Here is a 14,819-nt window from a genome sequence, read left to right as displayed (position 1 = left end):
TCTTAAGTTCAGTCCTGCATCCTAATGGGTCATTATAAAGAAGCAGATAGTTGAAGCGCTTTATTAGAGTTTTGTGCAAAATGGCCAGTTGTGTGATGGGAGGACAACGATTGACATATAAAGCTAACATGGCACTCCAAGGTTAATTGTTGACTCTCCTTAAAAAACATTTCTGGTAAAAACAAAAGTGAGGTGGTCAATAAGATACCAGAAAAAGTTGTGTATGTTAGCTTCATGCCGATTTGCTGCTGTTCACCATCAAATTCATAGTTCCAGTAGCCCAACTGGTTACAGAAAAATGTAGATATTCTGAAGGTTTTAATACTTTTTATATAGGATCTGATGACTTTTATCTCATACACAAGCTTTTGAGATTGCAAAAAAAATCTTCAACGGTAAACACATTTAAGCTTGAAAGCTTGTGCAAAAAAAGATCCGTTCATTATTTTCACGTTGTACCATTAAAGGTAATACCAACCTTCTCACTTTAGCACACAATGGCATGCCTAAGCACTTTCTCTCTCTGTACAGAACTTCCCCCAACCGTGACGTGAGCAAAAAACTCGCTTCTCGGAAAATTGCCTGCCATCCATGTCAATTAGGAAGAAGAATGGTCTGCTGCTTGTGCAGGACTAATGTCGACAAAAAACTCTAACTCAGATTTCTGAAACCTAATGTTTATTGAGTAGAGTTAGAAGGGAAACCTAATAGATTAATCAAGGCTTTGCTTTCAGCATGACAAGTTAGTGTTAATGTTCTCTCTCTGCTGTTCCATTCATGGTAACACAGTACAAGCAATATCTGCTTTCCTCTTCATTTCAAAGTACCCAATGCTAACCTATCTGCTCCCGTCTGTCTCTCCAAACCCAGGCACCTTGTACATTGGATGGATGATAAGAACTCTCCACTATATCAAATCTATAAAAGGCATATTTTCTACACTCTGTATAAACTGAAGCTCATTCTCCCTGCAGTCAACGAACACATATATATTAACAAATGTATGACGTTAACCATTGTATCAGATCAATCACTGATCTATTTTGTACATTTAATAAGCGCACATATAGTCAGCCTAGATTTTTCTTCATATACTGGTAGTTTATACATGATTTTTCAAATGACCAAAAACACAGGGAAATCCAAGCATCTGTCAAATACATTAATTCAACTAAATAGAAAGGCAAACACATATTTGAATCTGTTTTAGTTTAAGAAGGAGGGCAATCTGTGGGAATGGTGTGCATTTTGTTGTATGGCTAGGTTTGTGGGGAGGGGGGTACAACTGTTACGGGCCTGAACATATTTGATAATCTAGAAATCAAATAATAACTGTTTATAAATGATGTTTTCCAATGTTATCCAAACTCTTACTTATTATTGGCACACTTGGAACTTTCTAAGTCCCATTTCTTATTTTAACGAAATGTTGTCACTTGGCCCATATAGGGTCATATTTAGTAGGCAGTCTTCTACCACAAGGCACCTTCTAGCGTTGGAAGACACTTCACCATCAAGTCAAAGGGCAGCAAGGTATCTTCCAGTGCTAGAAAGGGTCTCATGGTAGAAGACTGGATAGTAAATTACAGTATGGCCATTGTGTCCCAGAATTAGGACTTTAGCTAAATCAATGAATTGTTGATACCGCCAAATCTGTTTCCTATACAATACTTCACCCTACACAATCCTGTGTCTCTTTCAGCCGAGTCTATTAAAGGCACATTTATAAACACATCCACCATATGCCGAAACAAAGTGAAGGCACAAGCGCATAGGGGGAGAATGTATCAAGGCAATTTTAGAGCAAAATGGATGCCAAGTTGTAATTTCCATCCTTACATCTCAGGGTACAATGGATCAGGGTGCTTTACTCCCACTTTACCCTGTGTGGGTTGGCTTGAGATTTAAGGGGTGCAAATAGAAGGAATTAGGGAGGAGTTACAAGATGAACATCTAAAGCGATATATCAAGTCTGAATCACTGTACGTCAGGGATGAAGAATCCCCTTTAATATACTTGTGTAAAAATAAGATGCAGTGTTTGCATTGATACATACCCCCTATACAGTACTGTATGTGCACATTGTATTGGGAAGCAAAACACTTAGGCCTATCTTTACTAAAACAGCCTTCTGCCATAATATACTTCCTGCTGCTGGAAGATACATTGCAGCCTATTGACTCGAAAGGGCTGTTGCTGTAGGTGTCTTCCAGCGCTGGGAAGTCTAATGGCAGAAGGCAGCTTATTAAACATGTTCCCTTAATACCCATTAACAAAATGGTCTTCTTCAAATCCTTTGTTAGCAGAAGACCTGTAACGTGTGCTCCTTCAGCGGAGAAAAAGTTAGATATCCTGACATTTGAGGCCTTAACTAATAACTAGAAATGATTTGTTCTTTACTGTGTGGCAAGTATAAATGTTTGACATACATTCAGGAAGTTCATGGGCATTTTGAAAGATTTCTGTAGAACTTAAAGCACCAGTCCCACTTACATAATACTTATCTTTCATTCATAGTTCCTACAGTATGAGTCACGTTAAAAGCACTCCTGAGAAATACTGTCATCACATATCTCCACATTTGTGACATCCTCAGATGTATCACGGGACATGGGTCGCTGATGCAAGAGAGGAGGAGAAAAATGACGTAATACTTTTTGCAATGTTCTCATAATGGTCCATCACTAACACCCCTTTTCAGTATTTAGATAGATGAGTTGAACTGTTATTTCTATAACTCATTCCTCCACTGGAACTGGTGAAGCATCTTGTTAGCTGTAGGACTGGTGCTGTAAGTGTCCAGTGCTCTCAGATAGAGATGGTATCTGGTAATCTGAGGCACCTTCACAGTAGGAAAACTAGAGAACTTAGAAGTTTTTGTCCCATCCCGAGAGCTCATCTGGTGGGTCTTCAACCTCAGGGAGGAAGTTGTCGAAATAACTGTGATCCGTGATCCCCTTGATCTAAAAACAGAAGAAGAAAAAAAGACAATGAACATAGACACTTTCTAATGACACATTGCTACATAACTAATCACTGTTTGTAGATACAACCATATGGTAATAATGTGTACTACTTGTGACTTCATATAATGGGTTATTGTTTTGTACATTAGTTAGGAAAACTGAATGCTATTCAATGTGAGGAAAAACTTGCGTTTTTCTATATCCATTAAGAATTGTCTATGCCGGAAATTTGCATGATTTGACATCTCATTTGTATGCACTTTTTCCCAATTAGTGCCTATTTGATACGATATCACCCAGAAAGTTACAGCCAGAAATGCTGCTTCCCCAAGAGATAGAGCAGGAGAGGTGAAGAGAATTAGAATAATTTTGACATTTTTGGGATTTGCATATTTCCCAGGTGTATCACCCTGTCTCGGTAGTGCCTTATGAGGCTGCAAACCATGCGAAAGTTGCCCTTTTTGAGTCACAATAGAAAGCAGCAGCAGAGGTCGCAAGAAAGTAACCAAGCTTTATATCAGGGGTGGCCAACAGGTCAGGTTTTAAGGATATCCCTTCTTCAGCAGAGGTGGCTCAGTCAAAGACTGCTACATTATCTAAAATTATTAGATGTCATTGCAACATTCTCTAAAATCACTAGATTTGTTTAATGATGAGACTATAAATACGGCACACACACCATGTTTCATTCAATGACAATATTTCACTGAAAGCTTAAAAATTTGGTGAAATGTACTGTATCGCAGGAAATCGAATGCGAATATAGTTTGGACGAGAGAGAGGAGAGAGAGAGAGAGAGAGAAGGAGAGAGAGAGGGAGAGAGAAAGGAGAGGAGAGAGAGAGGAGAGAGAGAGAAGAGAGAGAGACTCTTCTCACTACAGTTCCAAGTGCTACAGTATATAAGCACACCTTTAAACAACACATGAACAGACATCTGTGCCCAAAAAGGAATACACACCTGAGATGCCTGGGATATATCATAATTTAGACATACAAATCATATAAATCAGCATATTTCCCAAGTATCTCAGGTGTGTTCCATGTTGTGCACGGTATCTCTCCATATGTCGTTTAAAGGTGTGTTTGGGTAGGTATATAAATAGCGAGTGTTTTTCCATCTGCGAAATCGCCATTTTCGCAATGGATTCGGACTTTTGCAAAACGTTTGTCTCTCTCTACTCTCAGGTGTCTACCCAGGAATAATTCATCTCTCTAGATATAATTTAACCTATTTGTAGCGCTACCCTACTTAACGAAATCATCTACTACATGTAAATATATATACACACCTACAGTATATATATGTACAGTATATATATGTACAGTATATATACCACAATAATAATGGTGAATATTGAAATAAACAAGTGATATAAAAGTATATGAAATAAATAAGTATACAATTGGCAGGAACAGATAAGGAATGATCCCACCTGGTGCAGCACTAAAAATATACCTTCAACAGTTGGCATATCCATAGAGTTCCCAGGTATCATTCATCTCACCACTCGGAGTACAGGTTCATCTATTTGTAGTGGTATATAAGCAAATGAGCCCACTCCCGCCAATGAAAATCTCATAGAATTAATTGTGGCCTTGAGCAATGCTCTTTGATATACAGGAACAAAGTATATTCTATGGCACAGAACATTGTGAAATGTAACTTGTACTGCCATTTGATGGAAAATAATTACTGTTTGCTCTTGTATTTTCCATGGTCTTTTGGACATGAATAACTGGTGGACTTTATCCAAATCCCAGTACCAGGGCAAGTTATTTTATTTCCAGGTGCTTCAAGCAGTGCTTGGAGTTTAAGCGCTACAGGGCAAGCACGTGTGCCTGAAAAAAATATATGTACAGCACGGTCCTGTGTATAAAAAAATCTCTCTTAACATTAGCGATATGGATTATTACAGTAACTGATGGTTATGGCAGGTTTTGCTCAGCACAGAGAGACATCAAACAAAGAGGAGTAGCTGAAGGGTGTCATAGCATAACGCAGTGCCGTGTGTCATGTTTAGCATTCATCAACATATGAGAAAGTCCTGATTGTATACAAGGTGGGAGACTGGGTCTATTAGTGACATGTGATATTAATCCGGTTTATTTCCTAACGTGTTTTAAATAAAGACACATGTCAAATTGATATTGTTGGTGTCTAGATGTTAAACTGCCTCCTTTAAATAGAAGTGTTGGGAAAAGATGTCCTTTCACTGTATTCACCTATTTTCAAGGACACTTAATGGGAACTGTCAAGATATAGCGACTCCATGAGCGATGTTTAAATAGAAATATTCTGACTTGTATGAGACTCAATTAATGTTTGAGACCAATGATGCTTTAATGAATGGGGAGAAGGTGCAGATTAGTGGTAAATTACTACCTTTAAAGCAGACAGGTTGTGTTAAATTCCTAGTGTCAGCTCCTTGTGACCTTGGGCAAGTGATCTTATCTCCCAGGGCCTGAGGCTGTACGCCAGAGGTGGCCAACTCCAGTTCTCAAGAGCTACCAAGAGGTCAGGTTTTCAGGATATCCCTGCTTCAGCACAGATGCCTCAATCAGTGGCTCAGTCTTCGATTGAGCCACCTGTGCTGAAGCAGAGATATCCTGAAAACCTGACCTGTTGGCTACCCCTGCTCTACTCTATAGGGAGGGACTTGCGTCAGATAAACAGATCAATGTACTGTATAGTGCAGTATTGAGTGTATTTCTTTATAAGAAAAAATATTATTATTATTACTACAGTTGACAGAACAGTCTTGTTATTCTATTAAAATACATTTTTAAACCCACATGTCCTTTCCTTCCTCATAGGAACAGAAGCGCTGAGTATTTGCATTTGTTGTTCATGTATCTAATAAATACGTGACCAGAAGCACTAACTTTTATTGGGAAATGTATGTCGGTAAACGTAATAAACCAAGCACATTTAGCTGAAAATATAAATCTATATTAATGACCATGTCAAATCTGCAAAAGCCTTTAACAATAAATTCATTTCCAAAAACAATTGGTTGGAACAAAGATTTCTCATTTTAATTTGAATTAACGGCACCTACCTCTCTCTTCAATGGAGAGGACAATTTGTGGCTGCGCAGCCCTTCCCAGTTGAAACCTTGGAACCACCTGTAATTGTGCATCAATTTCATTATAACGGCCATCAATTCTAGTAGCCTTAGTGGCACTATAAGACATACTGTACAGGTGAGACAACCTAAACATTATTCTCTACTTGTAGCTAGATACAGTATGAACGTGTTCAATGAATGTGTCTCCTGGAAAGCTGATTAAGACCGGATCCTTACAATTCCTATTTATTTGATTTATGTTATTCCAGACTAAGGATAACATTAGCAACTTTATTAATTCTGTTGTTAGTAGGGTCAACTACAATATGTTTTAGTAGCTGTTTCCATGATTTTTGACAGTTACTGCTTAGCACACGAGACAGTGTTCTAGTTGGGGGGTGGGGGGAGATTGCCATTGCTAGTGAGGAGGGGTCTCTCATAGGGAAACATGGTGAACTACCTGCAGCTACAAACAGACCTTATCTGCATCATGTCCATGATTAATATTCAACCATTAGGGTCTGTGTTAAATGGTAACATGTCACACATCTTGCATGAATTTCTTAGTAAAATCGATTTACGCCACCTGATCTCTGCACACAAAACATGCAGAACAACAATGGTAAGAGATGCAGAAACGGGTACAAACCATTATGGTACATACAGTTACATCTGGAGAAGGACTGGCTCAGTGAGTGATAGACACTGACTCTGTAATCAATAACACTGAGTTTGAATCAGGAGGATTCAACTCCCGGTGTCAGCTTCTTGGGCAAGTCACTTTATCTCCCTGTGACTCAGGCACCAAAAAAAGATTGTAAGCTCATCTGTAAAAATCCATATGTGCTGTGTACTGCGTGCTATTCTGTAATTGAAAAGTGCTCTGATTCCCATTGGGAGAAAAGTGATATAGTATATGAAATGAAGTTATTATTATAACTGACGGAGTCTTGTGTGGGCCCCTAAAAGTGATCACAAACTATAAAAAAAAATTAAAAAAACACACACACACATTTTAGCATTTTTACCTTCAGCCGCACCACGCTAAACCAAAACCCGAAAGCAAAAAAATATGCGGTCAGAATTTACTTGTGACGTTGAGTCCATCACAGCGCGATATTAACTTTGCTGCTTTGTTCAGTGTACTTGACACTTTTTCACTAAAGGAAATGTTTTAATCAGAGCTGCAGGCTACTCAGAACAATCACGTAAGCCAGGGGTTCTCAACTCCAGTCCTCAAGACCCCTCAACAGGTCAGGTTTTCAGGATATCCTTGATTCAGGACAGGTGGCTCAGTCGAAGAGCCTGCTTCCGCACAGGTGGCTCAATCAGTGGCCATCTGATTGAGCCACCTGTGCTGAAGCAGGGATATTCTGAAAACCTGACCTGTTGGAGGGTCTGAAGCCATGCGTCTGAGGTCTGAGTTGAGAACCCCTGATGAAAGGAATTAATTTTTGCTAACAAAAACAGAAATCGGTATAAACTGAATTCCTTGGATAAACAAACTTGGTCATTTTTCGCAAAAAATGGGTGAATACCAAAAATGCGGAAACGCTACTAATAGATCATTTACTTATAGATTTTCTTATTTTCTCTGCAAAATGCCACTGCTGCCTGAAAGTCAAAATTCATATATAAAAAGATTCTTAACCAGATTTACAAAGCACAAAATACTTGCAAGGGCAAGCAAAAGAACCCCTTTTAAACAAGCACTCATAAAGTGAAAAAAAGTGTATTTGAAATAACTAAACCTTTATTAAATACTAATGGGTAACGGTGAACACAAAACACTTAAAAAACAAATTAAACAGCTAATTCCCAGTTCTTAAACCAAGGCTGGTTAACATGTGAATCTAGGGTATTGTAGTTTACCTGGCAAAAGCAGTATGGATGTTTAGCTGATGCTACAGTGTGGTATGTCGCTGTGAAAATAATTATATGTCTATCACGGACAGAACGAACTGGACATATAAAAAACAATAAAAGGGTGAGCTGTATCGGCGCTTTTCTACCCCCATAGGGACTTCCCCCCACCCGGCTAACTAATGTTCGGTGGTGTTCACTAATACACCACGCCGGGTGGAGTCCCTGCAATTCATGCCTGGCACACATTGAGAGTATACTGTGTACTTTGTATTCCAACTCAGAGTAACTACGACCGCATGTATATCTGACTACACCTATTTGCATAGGGGGTTTGCGCTAACAAACACCATTAGACCTGCCACTAATATGTTTGGTGGTGTCTACTAATACACCACAACTGACTAGAATTGTATACAGTATATCACATTACGAGGATCTAGTATATACATATGGGGTTTAGCTCATAACCCTATATTAACCTCTTCCCTACCCGGATATTTAAAGGTCCGGTGGTGTTCACAAATACACCACACCGGGTGAAAGGTATATAGAGTACTCCAGTGAGATACTTAGTTTAACCTCTTCCTCACCCGGATAATTTAAAGTCCGGTGGTGTTCATGAATACACCACACCGGGTGGGAGGTGCCTAGATTTTTTCTAGTGCCACAAAATATATATATATTTTAATATTTAGATCTGATTTGTAAATTATATTCTTTTCCTCACCCGGATAACTTAAAGACCGGTGGTGTTCATGAATACACCACACCGGGTGAGAGGTACCTAGATTTTATAGTGTTATAAAATATATATATATTTGAATATTTAGATCTAATTTGCAACCTATATTCTTGCACACTGTGGACACATGAATTATTGCACTTTGTATCAATTATTACTTATACAACTCTGTCCTATTATATTGTGCTGTTTCCACGGAAGTCCGTGGGAAGTTTCTCACTAGTTTAAGATTTATCTCTGTGAGAACACCTATATACGCTGAGGCATTTGACTACAAACATATAATGTGTAAAGTGATATGTTGATATTTTCTATACACTACACATTTTCATTCTCAGCTTCAATCTAGCTACATAGTAGCCTTTTTAATTGATGTTACATTTAGGCGCCGTCTCTAGGGTTCGTTTTTATATATATATATTTTGGTTGATTCATATACATTGTATCAGTATAAACACACTCTTTGAATCAATTTAGTCAGTGTAGGTATGAATTTATATGTCCAGTTCGTTCTGTCCGTGATAGACATATAATTATTTTCACAGCGACATACCACACTGTGGCATCAGCTAAACATCCATACTGCTTTTGCCAGGTAAACTACAATACCCTAGATTCACATGTTAACCAGCCTTGGTTTAAGGACTGGGAATTAGCTGTTTAATTTGTTTTTTAAGTGTTTTGTGTTCACCGTTACCCATTAGTATTTAATAAAGGTTTAGTTATTTCAAATACACTTTTTTTCACTTTATGAGTGCTTGTTTAAAAGGGGTTCTTTTGCTTGCCCTTGCAAGTATTTTGTGCTTTGTAGTTCTGTTAACCCCTGGCACCATTTTCAGGACAGTAGCAAGAGCTTTCTCCCCCACTCCCTTACCCACCCTTTGTAACTTAACCAGATTTACCAGACAATGCTACCCCCATCCTATTCCTTTTTAACATACGTACTTGTGCTTTCTAATATCACTGATGCCGTTTTTACGATTTCCAAGTCTTTCTGCTGGATTAATCCTAGAAAATAAAGAGGAGACAAAGGATATAATTCTCAAACTTCACACTTTCCGAACAGGCATTAACCCTGAGACTGACGTGCTGTATAAGGTAATTAGTTGATAGACACTATTAATAAAATGTATGTCTTATGTAGGGTTACCACAAATCCATCCTCAAAAAAGAGGACAGCAAAAGCTGACCACGCATGCGCGCGTGATGAGCGCCAACTGCGCTTGGGCATGCATGGCTTTCGTTCGAGCGTGCGCAAGCAGCATTTGATGGTTGCACATGCGCGAGCTCCGACTGCGCATGCACGAGCGCCGTCAGTGCAGGCGTCGGCACTCATTGTTCAAGCATGCGCAGTCGGCGGTCATCGGACGCGCATGCGCGGTAAGCGTTCCCAGACATTTTTAATTATTTAAAAATTCCTCCCGGACGGCGAACTTCAATCAAGAAGCCGGACTTGTCCGGGTAAGTACGAACGTATGGTAACCCTATCATGACATCTTGTGCGCCACGTATATGGCATCACGATGTCACCAACAAGACTAAATCAAGAGACCTGACCCCAACCCCTGCCCACCAACCAAGCAAGCTCTCAATGCACCTAACCCATAGCCCGGCCATAATGTTCCCACCCATACCCAGCACAATAACATCTTAACAATGACTCTAATCTATATGTAACCACACCTTTAGTTACTAAAACAGTGTACAGCGCCCTGGAGAAGAAGAGGTAGTTTGTAACAAAAACAGGACAGTGCCTCCAAAAACCCTGATGCTGTGATCCTCAGAATAGATTAAGAACAGTGTTGCAATTATAAGAAATCGTTGCACAATAGAGTAGTGTAATAGTATGAATCCCTTGTTAGTGAGTCTCTGTATAGAGAGACGCCTGATTTCCTTATAGATCAAGTATCAATGATTTGAAAGTTCAATAATGCGTAATAATAATAATAATAATAATAATAATAATAAACCTAACACATGTGGGTGTTGTCTTCATAAGTACATGTTAGAATTGGTACTCACGGGATCTCCTCGGATAGCGCAGCGTTCGACGTGCTTCTGCCGATGTCCGTTGCAAGATAGAAAAAGGTGAGTTTGGCGGTTCAAAATAAAAACACTCCTACTCGTTTTGCGCCGGTGGGCGCTTTATCAAAGAGCAGATAAAGCGCTCACGGGCGCGAAACGCGCAAGTGTTTTAATTTGTGCTACACGTGCCAATATATTTTTCCAGTAATGTAACCTACAGCCCTCGGAGTGTTTACTTTCGATTGTGAACCGCCAAACTCACCTTTTTCTTTCTTGCAGCGCCCTGGATAAGGGCACGATATAAATGTTGTTATAAATAAATAGTGAATGAGTGTGTGTGCGCGTATAAGTCAGCTCATTTTAAAGCATATTTCATTTTATATTGATCATTGAAAGGAGTTGTATAACAGACATATTAACCTCCAGAGTAACGGTTTGATTTTAATGAATTGTTACAATACCAAAATGTCCAAATATACACACAACACATATTTATCTTGCTTGTCCCAGCACTGTCAACATTTTATTGTAACATTGAGCTGCAGAAGAAAAACTGATATAACATAGTATTCACAGGGATTACTAGTGATAGCCATCATATATATATTTGTGCCTCTGATGAAGTCGCGGTTCTATTTGCGACGAAACGCGTAAGAGCGCTATTGGCAATACTAAGCATCCAGCTCACTGAGCTTCTGTTGAATCGGATGGGAACTTTTGTGCTGCGGAACCAAGCAGTCGTGTGCAGCTTCTGCTGGGGGGCCGTTGAGTAGACGCACATCACGGAGGTGCCCAGCTGTAGGAAGAGACTTACACGTATGCAGCCACAAGACTTCAGTTCCTGACTGACGGAGATACTACAGATGACTGATGTTCTTGTTCAATGTGCATGTCCTACCTCAATGCTGTGAGTGAACTGATTTTAGCTTGTGATTAATAAAGCCTTAACTATTTACTATTTACACTATGGAGCCCGCACTGTCCCGCTTTGTCTATATTACACACACACACACACACACACACACACACACACACACACACACACACACACACACACACACACACACACACACACACACACACACACACACACACACCTCATTCCCTTTGCTCGTTGTACATGAGTGAGAGTAGTGTTGATTGCACATTATATGGCTTTTGCTTTTATGTAATTTTGAGTACGGTTTTCAGACACACGTGAAAGACATGTTAGCAGTGTATTGATGGAGTGGCAGCATTCATTGTATTGAATGTCTTCTACACCTCGCCAAGAAACTGTGCAGTGTAAACTCTCTCACTTATCAAACACCTCTCACTAAATAGTTTCTGATGCACAGTGCTTACGTGGCACATTTAATTTCTTCTGGACACTACAGGAGAGTAATTCCCTTTAACCCTGAGCTTTATTACAGTTAAAGCTGCACTTATGAAAACAATGTTGATGCAACCTTTGTCCTGCATTGTATAGATGTTTTTTTCTGTAGATATTCTCACGTCAGACTAACACTTACTGCTGAGGCGGGGGCCTGAGGTCTACTCCCCGTTATGACCGGTGCGTTCTCATTCACTGAGCACGTGGCCAAAGATCAGACACTAGGATATGACACTGTTATGGATAACCATGCAAGTATTTATATTTAACCCCCTGTTATATAAACAGAATTGGGATCCTCTGTGCGAGGATCCTATACATACATCTACAGTACTGTTAATGCGCTGCACAATTGTGTGCCAATGTCTCTCAGAGTCCTCACTATCCCGTGTTGCAAGAGGCCCGTGTGTAGATGCTAGCACCAACGTTGGAGCACCGTGTTATTCTGTAGCAGGCCTATCTCTTCACAATGACTTCGGTACCCTTGTATGAAGATGAGGATTTCCTCTTTGTTTACTCACAACTCCCCTCGATAGGACAGAGACACGCAGAAATGCACTATTAGCCTGCTGGAGTTGGTAGTGTGATACTGTGCTGGGTTGTGTGTTTACTGGGCTGCTATTTGCTTAAGGCAAATGTATTGCAAATGCTTGATGATAATTGATTATTACTGAATGACAATGATGGGGAGGATCCTGATCAACAATTGGCCTCAACGTCTCTGAGTGTGCAAGGTCACCTAGCACCTGCCCCCATTCATGGTCAAGGGTATCTTTACTCACTGCACAATGGCCCACACTAGTGTGAGGACTGGAGGAGTAGGGATGGAGACTGATAATCCAGAACTATAGGCCTCCTAGCCTCTCGAACCTCTGTGTGCAAACAGGGCCAAGCAGGGCACTAGGACAGGCAAGCAGGGCACTAGATCAGGCAAGTAGGGCACAAGGGCAGGCAAGCAGGGTACTAGGGCAGGCAAGCATGGTACTAGGGCAGGCAAGCAGGGACAAGTAGGACACAAGGGCAGGCAAGCAGGTCACTAGGGCATTCAAGAAAGGCCAAGTAGGGCACAAGGGCATGTAAGCTGGATCAAGCAGGACAGGCCTGTGAGAGGACCAGCAGGTTACTCTAGCACTGCAAAAAGGAATGAATGCCAAAGTGGCACCATGGCTGGAGGTGGCAGCTTCCAGACTCAACTCTGATCATTGCAGTAATGACTCCTGCATTCTTTCTCCATTTATAAAATTAGTTGAGTTTGTGGGAACTACATTTGTAAAGCTATTAAACATACAACATTCTGAGTGGTTCAGTGAATGATTGAGTGTTTTATCTTATTACAACTCCAGTATGTTTTACCAAAGTCAGGTAAAGGTAGGGTCGCCAGACGTCTCGTATACACAGGATTGTCCCTTATTTCATTGACTTGTCCCGGATAAGTCTGTCGGGACGCATTACTATCCCGTATTTTAGTGTACACTGGCGACACACTTTATTCGAGCTCGGCTAGTCCCACGAATTCGGGTATACCCAGGTGTATTGAGGTTTGTGACTGTTTTCTGCCCGAGTGCATTGAGTTATTTTGCAGGCAGGGATTGAAGCATTTTATTCCCGCTGGCTGCAATACTGCACAGTATATATATATATACTGCATTACAATTCATGAATTTATGCCATCTGGTAGACACGCGAAGCATTGCAGCCTATTAAATCCTAATCATTATCATTTAACAGATCAGCCGCCCATCAACCAGGCATGAACCCAGGCTGGGAAGGCAAATGCAACAGGGCTTGTCAGAGGTGAGGAGCGGCGCATTCCAGGTATCTGCCAGGTACATACCGGGTATTTGCTCGAATAAAGTGTGTCGGTGCAGTATTGATGTGAAATGCCTGAGCTTATAATTACTGTAATTAAATCAGTCATACAAACGTAACACATTTCTAATTGAGTGTAATAGTTACCTTTTCCGATAGATGTCGCCTTACTAAATTATTAATATAATAAAGTTATGACACTGCCTGGTCATTACACCATCGCACCCACCCCTATAGGCGTTACTTGTTCTCCCACCGCTAGTTGTTAGGCCTGTGCACGTCTTTTCCATCCGCCAAGTGTAGAGATGATAAAAACCAAAGAATATAGCATTTAGGCAGGAGATACCATTCAGCTGGAAGCTTTTGCAAATCATTCATCGCTCATTATGACGTCACACTTTCATACTGGATTTCAACGTCCCCTATTATAAAACTTAAATGTGACAACCCTAGGTGAAGTTCTTGGCTTCAGAGGAATAGTTGCTTTGGGCCACTTAATATGATCATGTTCTACATGCAAGTAATGTGAACCCTGTCACACTTATTGTTTCATTCCACTAGATCCCAGCAAAGCAATGAGTTGCCCGTTCTGTTTGATGATTGCATGTGCAGTACTGCATCTCCCAGTCCCTAGGCACTTCCCTGTACATAATGCCTTTCTATATTTAGAGTTTATGTACACAGGGCATTTAGAGAAGCTTGGCACAAACTGCTCTTTATCATGGCTTGTCAAATATCATTTTCATTTCTGCTGAACAGAAAATTACTCTGTTTTTTGGAGCTTGAGAGAGTGGGTAAGGTTTGCAGGCAAATAAATACAGTAAAAACATCCAGGATAACAGTTCTGTCCCCTTTTTACATTGTGCAAGTACTGTACTGGTGCTGTTGTGTTACTGATTTGGGATATGTTCATAGACGTACAATTTGCTAACTGATTATGCCCAAAGTGAATAACAGTCTTCACAGTAACA

General features: G+C 40.2%; 1 protein-coding gene across 1 annotated transcript in view; it reads right to left on the bottom strand.

Moving 5' to 3' along the window:
• Positions 1–445: 445 nt before the first annotated feature.
• Positions 446–14,819, bottom strand: part of LOC142501160 (cGMP-dependent protein kinase 2-like) — a 78,722-nt gene continuing 64,348 nt past the window's right edge. Inside the window, exons 17-19 of the mRNA XM_075610619.1 lie at positions 9,588–9,650; positions 6,026–6,092; positions 446–2,963 (exon numbers count right to left, since the gene is read on the bottom strand). Coding sequence (XP_075466734.1) covers positions 2,868–2,963; positions 6,026–6,092; positions 9,588–9,650 — 226 coding nt within the window. The 3' untranslated portion in view covers positions 446–2,867. The remainder of the gene's footprint in view (positions 2,964–6,025; positions 6,093–9,587; positions 9,651–14,819) is intronic.

The sequence above is a fragment of the Ascaphus truei genome, chromosome 8 (assembly GCF_040206685.1).
Source record: "Ascaphus truei isolate aAscTru1 chromosome 8, aAscTru1.hap1, whole genome shotgun sequence".
Lineage (NCBI taxonomy): Eukaryota > Metazoa > Chordata > Amphibia > Anura > Ascaphidae > Ascaphus > Ascaphus truei.
The sequence above is the reverse complement of the archived record's forward strand: the minus strand, read 5'-3'. Positions and strand labels throughout refer to the sequence as shown.